This window comes from Sphaerodactylus townsendi, linkage group LG01, assembly GCF_021028975.2.
Source record: "Sphaerodactylus townsendi isolate TG3544 linkage group LG01, MPM_Stown_v2.3, whole genome shotgun sequence".
NCBI classification, from domain to species: domain Eukaryota; kingdom Metazoa; phylum Chordata; class Lepidosauria; order Squamata; family Sphaerodactylidae; genus Sphaerodactylus; species Sphaerodactylus townsendi.
Window position 1 is genome coordinate 190,995,547 of NC_059425.1, and position 14,439 is coordinate 191,009,985.

Consider the following 14,439-nt stretch of genomic DNA (forward strand, 5'->3'; position numbering starts at 1 on the left):
TTGGACCTCTCCAGAGTTTCAACAATGGATTTCATCCCTAGCTTCGAAGGGATGCAGAAAACGGTCCAGACCCGCCTTTACAACAAGCTAAGGACTCCTAAAAACTGCAAGCGGATAAACACCGCTGGATTTCCTCTCATGCGGTGGGCTCCCTGGGTGTATTTATCTACAAAAATCTCTACAGAGACGTGCATAAATTCTTTCTCCAAACTTGGCAAAAGATTCGTGGGACCTTTTTTTCAGATTACATTAAAGTGATTAATGATGCTCACTGCCCGCTTTAGATTTGCTCTTAACTCTCTCAGTAACATCTCATCCTGTCTTCCATTCCAGCTTGCTCCTCAAGGAGGCTCCCGCTTCCGACATGCCTGGCACGGCCCTGCAAATCGGAGAGGTCTCCCACCGACTATTATTGATGGTCTCCAGCAAGCACTACGAAATTGACGCTTATCCTGGACTCTCGCTTTTAATCGCGAAACGCTTTGCAATATTTAGTCTCTTGGGTGGGATATTCCTCTGGGTATAATCACTGGTTTATTCCGGAAAAAATATTGACGCCCCCACCTCTTATTTCTTAAGCTTTCCACCGCGCCTTTCCGCATAAACCTGGGGGGGAGGGGTCTTCTTTAAGGGAGGCAGAGTGTAAAGGATTCAATGGTGTTGATGGTGAAGTAACCTTGAGTGCATTCCACAGCCCGGGCGATGGGCCAGCTGCATCGGCGGAGACTTTATCTTTGCGCGGGAGATGAGGACTCCGTTCCCATGGGAAGCAGGAAGGGGGATGGGGTGAATGGTGTTATAACCTGTGCTTCTGGCGGGAAGTGTCATTCCTGCCACTACGTGTACGTGAGCTTTCTAAGATGTCTTAATAAACGGACTTTTACATCCAAAAAGCCTTTTATTTCTGCTTCTATGGAATTCCTTACAATTAGTGTAAAGGGACTCAACATCCATCGTTATCAGGATGGATCCCTTATCAAATTATCTCCCTTCTATTTTAGTTGTCAGATCTCCGGTGACTCTAATGTATGATGCCATTTTTTTGACACTAGGCTGTAGAAAGGCATCTATGTAATTGGACAATGGTTCCAACACGGAATCCGTGGCCAACACGATGGGTCGTCCCGGAGCAGGGCGAGTAGCCTTGTGTATTTTGGGCATTTGGGGAATTTTTAGCTAATTAATAAAATATTGTTTTCCTTTACTTGCATATTTGGCCCTGCACTTCTTTTCATCTCATGTTTCAAAGGTTGGTTAACATGGTTTTTTCTAGACTTGTTGCTGGGGCGGAGCGAGGGGAAATTCCGCCCGGGGCACACATCCGCCCTGTGCCCCTACCGCAGCGCCACCCACCCAGGAACGCCCCTGCTGAGCCCCCTCTCCAGCCCAGCCATGCCCCCTGGGGCTCCACCTGGGGCATTGCGGGACCCCCGCTCCATTGGTTGCTGCTTGCTGACACTTTTCTACCAGCTATTTGGCCCCATACAACTTTAGCAAGCACAGCCATCTTGCAGACATCTATACATGAGAGGCAGAGAATAAATGTTTTACATAAATAAATCACCAACATCCCTTCGCACCCAGAATTTGCTTGCTCGAATTCCCATGGACCAAGGAGTTACAGGAGCAGGGCCTTGTTAAAGAGGTGGTAATTTCACCCAGTTTTGTCCTAATTATAATTGAGAAATACAAACAAGCTGTATGTTGTACTTCCCTTACCACAAAGGGTCAGGATTGCCAACCTGCAGGTGGTAGCTGGACATCTTCAAGAGTTACAACGAGCTGCCAGACAACAGGGATTCGGTCCCCTGGAGAAAAATGGCAGCTTCAGAGAGTGGGCTCTACGGCATTGTACTATGGCTGAGGTCTCTCCCCTCCCCAAATGCTGCCCTTCTCAGGCTCCAACCCCAAAATCGCCAGAATTTCCCAATCCAGACCCGGCAACCCAACTTGTTACCCCCTCAAGGGCCTGCATAATACTACTGGAGCTGTAACTACCTGTGCAGGTCAGATCAGTTATCCTCAATTCCTTCAACCAGAAAGAAATTGACATCTTGTGCATGGCAGAATATTACCAGCGTTTTGCTAGAATTCCTGTTTGTGCATTAAAGTAGCTGCTTTTCTCAGTTACGGTGTCCATCTTTTCTGTAGGTATTTCTGAACCAATAAAGAACCGTTTCTTAAACCCTTAAAGAGGTGGCAAACCTGCTTAGACCAGACAGAACTGATTTGTTACTGAATGGAGGCTGCTACCAGGTGTTTTGCCAATGCTGTGCAGACGAACGAGAACATTTTGTTCACAGGTTATTGGCCCCAGTTTTGACGCGGCAGTTGGGAGGCAGATCCTCCCTGCCCACCCCCACCCCACCCGATACCCACACAGCATCACACCTCATGGGTTCTTACTGGCTTTTCTGCAACATTTCCCAGATCCGCTTTGCAGCAAAGTTTTTGGAAACATGGCAGCAAAGCACAGCTGGCTCCTGTGTGGACAGGAATGTCCAGATTTCCCCACCAGTCATTTTTAACCTCGCGAGGTCATGTGATGGCCTCCCCCACCGGTAACACTGGGTGTGTGTGCTTTTTTGAGGGTTTTATTAAAACTGTAAATTGACATATCAATATGACATAATACCCTGCAATGTCAATTACTGACTTAAAAATATATATTTGTTGAAAAGTCTGCCAAAAGGGCTTGAGGGTACAGGTGCCACAGGGAGGGAGATGCAAGGGAGCCTGCCCTCTGGGGCTTCCGAAGGAGACCACTGCTGTGTGGAGCAGCCCCAGGTGACACAACTGTAAAGCACTTCCAAAATGATGCTCTCCCAGAAGCAGCCAGATATATACACCTGTACAAACTGCAGACAACACAAATGAACATGCTGACTTACAAGCAACGCTGTCTATTCTTTTTAGAAGAACACAGTGCAATAAAACATCTGTGCCAAAAGTAACCCAAGAGCTGGCCAAGAAAAACTGGATTTGATTGCTTCCAGCAATTGTGCAAATTAAACACATTTTCATATATTTGCTTGTTTTGTCTCTCCTAGATGTGAAATATATTCAAAGAGTTCTGCAGGGCACTAAATCATTCAGGATACTGAATTCTGTGCCCAAACTCTGCATTAATTTCTGCTATTCCCCACATTACATATTACACATTGTACAGTGTTACCTTCCCAATACACTAAAGCCCAGGAACGGTGCTTAGCAGCAGATCAAAGTTAAACTGGACATAAAAGGTCAGAGACGATTCTGCACAATTTCCTATTATATATTTTCTGCAGAACAGATTTTTAATATACAAAATGACAGAGGGAACAATATGTATCCATTTAAACTTTCTAAGTCAAAAATGATTTTATATGTTAACAGTGACATTTCAAATTAAGTGTAAAATCAGAACGAAAAGTGATTCTTTAATCGCTACATGGTAATTCACCCTTCAGCTGTTTTTCAGAGCTGGGGGGAAAGAAAAGGGAGAAGCGGGGGGGGGAAGGGTGTTCTAACCTGGACAAACTGACAAATATTCCCTTTTTACTTCCCACAAGCTTTTGGCACATTTGAACAAAGGACGTCTTCCCCCTGACAACATTGAACCCATTCACATTTCTGCCCTGTCTATCGAAGTCCGTTCCAGCTTCATTCAGCAGCTGTTAGCATATAGATGCTGGTGATAATTTGGTGAATGGGCTTGTCAGACTAACTGCTTTTATTAGGAAATGATGAAATGCAATCTAGGCCGAGGTCCCTCACCCCTCAGCTCTTAAGCCAAACAAACACAGCAGCCTAATTTGCAGGCAGGTAACAAAGGGGGCTTACATTTTAAACCAAGTCAAGCCAGGGGAGGGGAGGGTGCCTGAAAATAGTGAATTCCACCTGCTAAGATCACAAAACTCCTAAGCGTCATTAGTTCCCCACAGGGTCTCTGTGACATGGGCTCTGACTGATGTACCTTGGCTGACATTTGAGTAAATGCATTTTTAAACCAAACGTTATCAGTGGTCTTTTCCACATGCGCAGCTTACCCAGGATTTTCCCAGTGATCAGACCTTGTGTCTTGGAAAAATTTTTTTGTAAAATCATTCTACACACCTTTACACACACACACACACACACACACACACACACACACACACACACACACACACACACACACACACACACACGGTTTTTTGGGAGGTTTTTTCTCCTTTTCCACATACTACTGCTGAAAACGAATCATTCCTGGTGATGGTGGGATGCCATTCATGATGCAGAAGAAAAACCCTCCCCCCGTTTCCTTTTGCTGAAGTCTTACCAGGGGCGTGCCACCCAAGGGGACATTTGGTCACGTGGGAGGGGCGCTGGGCAGGTCCTTCCACCCGGCTCTCCTGTGACGTGGTGACCTGGCCGGTGCCCAGCAGCTCCCTCCATGCCAGGGCACTGCTTGCCGGCCAAGCTGCCTGCCAGAGTCGCAGGCTGGCTGCTGCCCTCCCCAGGCTCCTGCCCGTCCCCAGCCTTGCTGCTGGCTGCCAAAAGGGAGGGGTGGGGAGCCGGGGTGGGGGCCCGGGGAGCAGTCATGCCCCAGGCACCATTTTCGCCCGGTACGCCCCTGAGCGTTACTGTGCAGCTACATTTCAAACAAGCATTCAAAAAGTGTCTCAGCCTCCATTTCTGCTATTGAGAATTGCCATCCTGAACTGGAAGCCAAAACATGTCCTGGAGCAGGAGCCAATAGAGAGAACGTTTTCCTGTCAAATTTGATCTGCAGTAACACGGAACCATAGCTGCGGCAGTCACCAATTACAAGCAGCGATTACTGCTAGAACTCTTCCCAGTCGCCTCCAACTTCAAAATCGCTCTCTGCCCTAACATTACACTGGTAATTCAATATGAAATTGACAGAGCTGCTCCAATCAACCCTGCCAGCTTGTATCTCAGCCTCAATGTTACATTGCTAGATCAATATGATAAACAGAGAAATACAAACATTTCCTTTTGAAAACAAAAGAAGAGGAGGAGAAAGTGACTGAAAGGAAGAGTGGGCAACTATACTGTGTGTGGATAAAGGCTAGGTGTTTGGTGGGGCAGAAAATTAAAGACTGTTTCAACATGATTGCACACTCAAGGGAAGCTGGCTTGGAAATTGATTGGAAAAAAACTCACAATAAAAATACTTGGGAAAACAACAGAGGAAAAATGAAAGGAAAATATTTCTGGAACAAAACAGAGGAAAATGTGTGGATTAAAAAAAAACAAATTAGTATTTGGTGACAAGATACATTGCAAACCACCCATGCAGAAAAAATCCAAGTTTTGGTTTCACTGATATACCCTGTTCAGGACAAAGATGAGAGTTTGACTGTAGATCAATCTGCCGCTTCTTCCTGGCACTTCTTAGCTGAATGCTAAGGATATATAAAAGAATTGCAGTTGCTCAGAGGGTTGGTCTACCTCCCATTAAGACGCATTGGATAGACCTGCCCACCTGCGATTCCTACATGCTGTTGTTTGGAACAGATAAATGTAGAAAGGCTTGTGTGATGCATTGGACTGTATTCTTGCAAATATTTAGACTGGGTGACCTTGGGCCAGTTACACACTCTCACCCTAGCCTAACCCACAGGGTTGTTGTGAGGATACACTGGAGGAGGGGAGACCACAGGTGACATTCCTTCTCTCAGAAACAGGCTGCAGGGAACACTCATACAGTGGTTTCAATGGGCGCAGTGCATTCACAGGCAATGTAACACTTTCTCACCGTAGCCTAACCCACAGGATTGTTGTGCGGCTACACTGGAGAAGAAGAGAATGATGTGAGCCACTTTGGTTCCTCACCGGGGAGAAGGTGGTATATAAATATATTTTAGAAATAACAACACGTTCCTGTTCAAAACAGGAACAGGTTTATTTTTTAAAAAAAGTTCATTCATTAATGTAAAAAGAAATGATATCTCTTTTATTCACAAAGTTCTTTGTTCTCAGAAAGAGAGCATTCCCACCTTCAGACAATAACTGTGGGGCTGGATTTGAATTGCCGGCTCCTGTCCCCTTGGCCATCTTCTTCGACATTCCTTCTGCTGCTGCTCCGTCGTCCATTTTCTCTGAGAGGGGAATGGCTCCATGTGAAAAGAGGCAAGTTTCCCCAATGCTTGTTTAAGGCAGTAAAAATGCTGTTAAAAAAAACTACCAAGTGAAATAGTACCAAGATATGTTTAAGGAAAGCTGCACATTGGAATGATTCTTTAATGCTCATTTATATTTGGCACTATTTCCTCTGGCGGAAGCAGCCTCCTGTCACTGCCTGTTCCCAATGCAGGACCACACTCTCATCTTTATCCTGAAAGGGGGAACAGCTCTCTAGCAAGCAAAGAGAAATGTGTTGCTTTATATGTCAACAAAATCGGCCCCCTCTTGGCTCAGTTTGAGCTCCTACTTTCCTAAAAAAATCTTTCCACTTCCCAGCATGAAAACTCTCCCTAGAAGCTAAAATTGCTAAGCTAAGGCTAGCATCACATGACAAGAAGAGTCACTAGAAAAGGCAATAATGCTAAGAGAAGTTGAAGGGGAAAGTGAAGGCAGCAGGAAAAGAAGGAAGAGCCAACATGAGACGGGCTGACTCTGTGAAGGAAGCCCCCTCGGCCCCCAGTTTGCACGTTCTGGGCAAGGCTGTTAACGAGAAGAACTTTTGGAGGTCACTCACTCGTAGGGTCACTATAAGTTGGAAGCAACTTGTCAGCACTTAACTGTCGTGTCTCTGGACTGTTTGATAACAGGACTCTGTGTTCAGATGATTTTTGTTTACCATGAAACAGCATCAAGAGTAAGCATTTAGATTTCTATTGCCAAAACTAAAGCATAAGCAGCAAAGCTCCCTCCATTATCCCCCACGTCATGTCCCATGTCACACAACGCCACCCTTACTACCCATTCCCAAGGGGTGTGTGGGACCCCTCCAGTCCCGTGATCCAGAGACGACGCAGCCTCTCCCAGGGTCAAAACAACCTACATTTCACACTACTGCAAGAACTACAACAGCAGGGGTCTAATGAGCCGACAAGGCCTTGCCTGGGAACAGAAGGTCCAGAGAGTGAGAAAGTACAACCACAGTAATAAAGTGGGGATGAGGAGAGAGAGAGGATCCCACATCCCGGGCAGGAGACATAGCAGGCTCAAACCAGACATGGGCTGATCATGACATTAACACACACACATTGCTATGGTTAACCCACATATAGTCTGTCTTTCTCTCCAAGACTCAAGGCGGACCACGCAATGTAAGTCAAGTACAGTTATGAGGCTGGGACATTCAGCCGACAGGGGTGAGCAGAGGTGGTTTGCCGTAGCCTGCCTCTGCATAGCCACCCTGGTCTTCTGTAGGGGTCTGCCAACCCTGCTTAGGCTCCAGGATCTGATGGGGTTGAGTTGGCCATCTAGATCAGGATGCTGAAAACAAAACCTAAACTAGGTATACTGTGGTGGAGGCAGAGTGAATTTTTCTCCTTGTCTTAAGACAGTTAGACTGCGTCTGTCAGGGCGGCTATTGGCAGCAAGCTTCTCGCTTTTCAGCCATTAAAAAGTAGCAACACTGGTAAATTGTAAATTACGTTCGGACGCCATCAATAATAATTAGTGTGGGTTTTATGATGTTGCTGCTATGCTGTGTTTTAAGGGTTTTAGGATTTTGAAATTTATTATGTATTGTTTTTGTTGTTTCTTGTTGTACACTGCCCAGAGCCCTTCGGGGGTGGGCGGTCTAATAAATTTAAGTTAATCATCATCATCATCGTCATCATCATCGGGTTTGGACTACGGAAGCCTGAAAACAAAGAGCTGGACAAAGCATGACCTTTTAAACATGATGCACTAAGTCATGTGGCATATGCTCAGTCCAGAGCATACTTACAAGGACAGGGACCTGGCTGGCACCCAGCACCCCCCCCCATGTGACCAAAAGGCATGCACCCAGGGATGTGGGTGACCCCATGTCCCTATGGGCAGTATGCCACTGGGTTCTAGTGGGGGAGGGTGGCAAGGTGAGGCAGGGTGGGGGAGGATATTTATTTATTTATTTTAATATACCACCCCATCCCCGAAGAGCTCTGGGTGGTGTACAACATAAAATCACAGATAAAAACATCATATAATACTTTCAGAAATACAGTAAACCAACGGTTGTCCTAAGATGGCCTCCCACCTAAAACCTAATCCTCCTAGGAGGGGGCACGAGAGGTAGCGGGTCCAGGTAGTATTAAGGACCCATATATCCCAGTAACGGGTCCCGATGATATAGGGGAGGGGGCACACTCAGAGGCTGGTTTCTCCAAAAGCCCGGTGGAACAACTCAGTCTTGCAGGCCCTGCGGAAATCGCCCAGGTCCCGCAGGGCCCGGACAGCTAGAGGAAGAGTGTTCCACCAGGCAGGGGCCAGAGCCATGAAGGCCCTGGCCCTAGTGGAGGCCAGTTGCATCATTGAGGGGCCAGGGGTCTCCAGTAAGTTGAGGGGCCAGGGGTCTCCAGTAAGATATAAAGGTAAGGCTTGGGTGGGGGACGGTTGGAAGGTCAGCATTAGGGTGGGGAGGGTGGGAAGACGTGGCTAGGGGTGGGGGAGTGTTGGAAAGTACGGCTAGGGGTGGGGGGAGGGTGGCAAAATGGGTATTGGGGTGGGGGGTAGAATGTGGATGGTTGGGGTGGGAGGAGGTTGCCGGGCAGCGGAGTAGCTGCTCCATCACCTGACTTGGCTGCTTGGGGGGGGGCTTCTGCGGGCCCACAGAGCTGCTCTGCAGGCTGGGGGAATCGAATGTCAGGATGGCGAACTGCTCCCTCATTGCTGGAGGGTTCGTCGTCCCAACATTCAAATCCTTAGTGTTTTATCGTTTAGGATAGATGTATTCTAGCTTGGTATTTTCTTTAACTGTAATTCAGGCACTCTTACGGTATGCTATCATGAAGGGAGGTTCCCCTAATTAAATTTTTTGCTGAGTCTCACCTCCACTCCAAATCAGCACAGAGCCTTCTTTCTAGCCAGACTCTTCCCCAACTGCTCCAGAAAGTGGAAATAGCTGCCACCACCTCTGAAGAAACCAGAAGAAAAAGAAGAGTTCGGATGTTATACCTTTCTCTCCTGCAAGGAGTCTCAAAGGGCCGTACAAATTTCTTTCCTTCCCCCCCCCCCCACAAAAGACACCTGCATGGCCAGTTTACATTTGGGCTATGGGATATTGTGCTTTTAATCATTTCTATTAATCATTTCTATTAAATTGTGGGTTTTCCAGGCTTTGTGGCCGTGGTCTGGTGGATCTTGTTCCTAACGTTTCACCTGCATCTGTGGCTGGCATCTTCAGAGGTGTATCACAGAGAGAAGTCTGTTACATTACATCCGGAGACATCTCAAACACTTACTGGTTCCCCACCCTGGGACATGGACAATATATACCCCACTAAAAACATTCCCTACTCGCTGGACATAGTGTGTACACCTCTGAAGATGCCAGCCACAGATGCAGGTGAAATGTTAGGAACAAGATCTACCAGACCCCGGCCATGCAGCCCAGAAAACCCACAACAACCAGTTGAATCTGGCCATGAAAGCTTTCGACAATACTTTTCTATTAAAGTTTATGGTTTTATTGCTGTTCTTTTGAGCCAGGCAGAGTAATTTTTCATCATATATCCATACTGTTTCTGGCTCATTCTTTATACTTAGGTACACTGTGTACTCACCGTGATGACAGCAAGGCATAAAAGCTTATCATTTAGTGAAGAGGACAGCACTAGAATAGTAGCTAAAGTCAAGGGAGATACCAGGGATATTCCTTCTTATGTAGAGGGAGACTGGTCAACTGTTCTATTTTTAAAAGAGGCAGTTAAAAATGCATTATCATGCCACATCTCTTTGCGAGTATTATCAACTTAGTAGAATTCCTAGAGGATTACGCAAGGTAAAACCTCCTACACGTTTTGCAGAAAATGAGCCATTTAGAATTAAACAGGCAAATGTACTTAATAAATGTTCTTTGGATTTGATGTTGCTAATTATAGAAATGTCTACAGAGGAGGAAACAAAATTAGAGAATGATATTAGTATTGCAGAAGACTCCTACCTCAGGGACCATCTCTCCCCATATGTCCCCACTTGGCCTCTGCGCACTGCAGAGGCCAATCTACTGGCGGTTCTGGCCCATCTGTGATGCGGCTGGCCTCCACCTGGGGCCAGGGCCTTTAGTCAGAGGTGGGATCCAGCAGGTTCTCACAGGTTCCCGAGAGTAGGTTACTAATTATTTGTGTGTGCCGAGAGGGGGTTACTAATTGGTGATTTTGCCACATGAATTTTGCCTCAGTTACGCCCCTCCTCTCAGCAGTAGTGCGCAGAACTTGAAGCAGTCTAGCAGGAGGTGCACCGGCGTGCGTGGCAGCCTGCGTTTGTGTGCATTCGTTTCCCACCCAAGGACCGGCGCAGCGGCTGCGTCCTTGCTACAGCCCCGCCCAGGAATGTCTCGCCCCTGGAATGCCTGGCCACGCCCCCATCCAGCCACGCCCAGCCCCATTGGCGCTACGCCACAGTTTGAATCCCACCACCATGGGAACCTGTTACTAAAATTTTGGGATCCCACCATTGCCTTTAGCGCCTTGGCCCCCGCCTGGTGGAACTCTTTGCCACCGTCCGTCAGAGCCTTGCAGAATCTTGAGCAGTTCCTCAGGGCCTGTAAAACGGAATGATTCAACTGGGCCTTTGTGGGATGATAGCCACTGAAATCGGATGCCATCCCTGCATCCCAGCTTGATATGTGCACACCAGTGGGGCCAGCCCTCGCAACTTGTAAATGTGATATGTGATCATTGCCATCTGATATGTATACTGCTATCAATAGATTGTTGTTGTTTATGGCTTTATGCTATTTATATTGGGTTTTAAATTGTAATGTTTTATTATATAGCTTGTATACCGCCCAGAGCCCTTTGGGGGTGGGCAGTGTACCAAATTTGACTAATAAATAAATAAATATAGCTGTGACTGAGGTAGCTGCGAAAAGATTTAAAGAAATAGAGGACAACCTTAAATCATTCCAATTAAAACTAACTGAATTGAAACCAAGAAATTCAAACGAGATTAACATAGTAGTTATTTTATCATCTTCTACTCCTGCACCAGATGAATTGGACGTCATTAATTTGAGTTTGGGATTTGTTCCAACTTCTAATTATAATTCTTTCAGAACAATAGATCTTTTTCACCTCTTTAGACAACTGAAATTACGTGCATTTTTTGGTGATGATCCCTCAAGAGAAATCCTTAAATTCTGCCCTCATTTTCTATCTTCCTTCCTCCACTTTCTGATCCTGCAACAACTGTTTTTGAAAAAGTGACCCTTAGAGATGTTGAAACATTTCAATCAACATATTTTTCATCATTTTTCCTCCAGGCAAAAAGCTGCAATGTCCAGCCTCCAAAATAATCAGGATATTATTATAAAACCAGCCAGTAAAGGGCGCAGTTGTGATTATGAACAGAGATGATTACATCCTTACATCCAAAGGCAACTGGAAAATTCAGAATTCTATCAATGCATAGACAATGATCCCACTAATCATATTTTAAATATTATCAAAACAGTTGTTTATGGGGCTGTTTCTCTGGGAGAAATCAATGACAATTTAGGCAAATTTCTCATTCATGATTCCCCCAAAGTCCCCATTTTTTATGCTCTCTCTAAGATTCATAAGGGAACTTTCCCTCCTCTAGGGAGACTTATAGTATCTGGCAGATCCTCAGTATTTGAACCCCTTTGTTTATATAGATTCCTTCCTGCAAGACCAGGTAAAAATCTTACACTCCTATGTTAAGGACACCAAGGACCTTATGAAATTGGAAGGAACTATTTTTCCTGAAGGTTCCTGTTTAGTGACATTAGATGTAATGTCCTTGTATACCAGCACTCCACAGGATGAGGCCAGGGAGGTAGCTCTGGAAGTATTTGTTGCAATGTTGGATCAGTTTCCATCCACTGATTTTGTTATGGCACTCACTGACATCAGCGTGGACAAAGCGTTATTTCAGATTTTAGAAATCTTATAACATGCAAATAAAGGGCGGGGAATGGGCTGTGGTATTATTATTATTATTATTATTATTATTATTATTATTATTATTATTATTATTATTATTATTATTTTAATTCCACTTTTATACTGCCCTCCCCCGTATTGCTCCATCAAGCACCTATTTGTTCATGTTTACAGTTCAATACATAATAATTTGGGGGCATATTTTCTACTATACCGGCGTTATATAGGTGACATCTTACTTAGTCTATCTGATGCTTCCATTCTTCCAGAACTAACAGAATGGCTTAACATGATCCATCCTTCTATTAGGTTCACATTCAAGTTTCATCCCACTGAAATTTCTTTTTTTAGATAGAGTCATTTACTTCACACCAGATAGAAAATTAGGTTTTAGACCTTTTCACAAACCTATAGATTGGGCTTCTGGGTTACATTTTAGATTTTATCACCCACAGTCCTTAAAAAATAGACTTCCATATAGTCAGCTGATTCGCCTGAAAAGAAATTCCTCTCAGGACCCTGACTTCAAAAGGCAAGCTGAGGTACTTACTACAGCACTTTAAGAGCAGAGGTTACCCTAACTACATATTGGAGTCAGCTTGGAAAAAGGTACAGTTCCATCGCTAGACAGGATCTTTTGCAGGAAAGATCTCCATCTAAGAGAGAGAAGATATTAGAGTGTGCCCTGGGTTACACACTAGGATCTCATACTATTCGGAGGATCACTGATCATCATTGACATATAGCCAGATCACTTCCAAGCTGTAGCCTACTCCCTAGGGTTGGTTTTAGAAAAACAAAATTTGAAACAGTCTGGTCAGGACTGATATTGAGCCTGTTAGGATGCATTTTTTACCTGTAGTTAAAGGACATTACGTTTGTGGAAATTGCATGGCATGTGATTTAGCCATTTCTACTCAAGAACTTGTCCATCCTTTTATTAAACTCAGATACATTATTAATCATTTTTCCAACTGTAATACCAAGGACTGTGTGTATTTAATCTCATGTGCCTGGTGTTGGGTTCACTCATAGACCAGTAAAACAGAGGATTTTGGAACATTCGTCCAACATCAGATTTTAAAATGTTGATAAACCTTTAGTTCAACATTATATGCATAAAAATCATACAAAGACCGAGACCTGAGGTTTTTGGTGCTGTATAAACATCATTCCAAGCACATTCTGGAAAATGTGCCCCCAAATTCTGTTTAGAGAAGAGGCTAAGTGGATATTTAGAACTTCTCAAACAGTATTTGGATTTGAGTTGTTATTTGTGATCAATATCACTTTGTACTACCATGTTTCTTTAATTCTCCAATCCTGTTGTCTCTTTAAGTTCTGTCCATTTTTGGCTGAAACAATATTGGCAAGCAGCCATGGCTATTTCTTTCTCTGCAAATTATTGGGGATGCTTCATCCATTACGCTGAGGTGCAACTGGCTTGAGAATGTTGATGCTTCATCTTCTGAAGTTATACTTTTGGGCTAGATGCTGCCTTGATACCTTCTGTATATGAATTATGTGAATTTATTTAGTTTATTAAATGTTTATGCATTATGTATTCTTATTGTAATGTGGTCTCTGCAGAATTGTTGTGGCTGAAGAAGACTAAGATCGAAACAGTTTAACTTACCCGGGTTAATACTACTGATATCTATTTGATGTCTACATGTGGCCAGCTTATCTCTTGACACAGCATCCAGCTGTACATCTGGCAACAGGAATACTTCCAACTTTTGATATTCATTCATGCTTCTGCATGGCCAGTTTATCCAGGTGAAATCTGGCAACTGGAGCACTTCAAGCCTCCATCATCAGAGCGACAAGAAGTCGACTGATTTGAATATTCCAGTGTTTTGATGAAGGACAAGCATCCATTTCATTTCAGTTGATTTGATTACTGGAGGTCTGCTTACTGCTTCCAACTGTATTGCAAGGATTTCACTGAAGGAACATTATTTATACAGAGACACATTATCTTTTGTGCATATTCTGGGATCCCTTTTTTGTCTATTAGTGTTATTCATGCATTGCAGTATTGTTTCCATCGTTGATATTTGGCCTATCGGATAAAGTACTTTTAATCATTTCTATTACAGTTTATGGTTTTATTGCTGTTTTTTTTTTGAGCAGAGTAATTTTTCTTCACTAGTCCACGGTAACCCAGCAGGCTTCATGTGGAAGAGTATGGGGGGAAATCCAGTTCACCAGATGAGAGTCAGCTGCTCATGTGGAGGAGTGGGGAATCCAACCTGGTTCTGCAGATCAGAGTCCACCTGCTCTTAACCGTTACACCAAACTGGCTCCGGGGCACTAACAAAGCCATTTCTCTGAGAACTCTCCACTGGTTCCTAACCTCTGACTAGAATTTTTATGGGTAAGACAATCA

At 44.5% G+C, this 14,439-nt stretch overlaps 1 protein-coding gene across 8 annotated transcripts in view; it reads right to left on the bottom strand.

The window, feature by feature from the left end:
- LOC125435696 (protein eva-1 homolog C-like) overlaps window positions 1-14,439 on the bottom strand; it is a 330,938-nt gene that overhangs the window by 298,896 nt on the left and 17,603 nt on the right. For 7 of the 8 annotated variants that reach the window (XR_007244905.1, XM_048502064.1, XM_048502043.1 and 4 more), the window contains exon 2: window positions 5,985-6,086. The exons of the other annotated variant lie outside the window; for it this stretch is intronic. Coding sequence is in view for 6 of the 7 variants with exons in the window: in XM_048502064.1 (XP_048358021.1) it covers window positions 5,985-6,086 (102 nt within the window). In the remaining variant the exon portion in view is untranslated. The remainder of the gene's footprint in view (window positions 1-5,984; window positions 6,087-14,439) is intronic. 8 annotated transcript variants of the gene reach the window in all.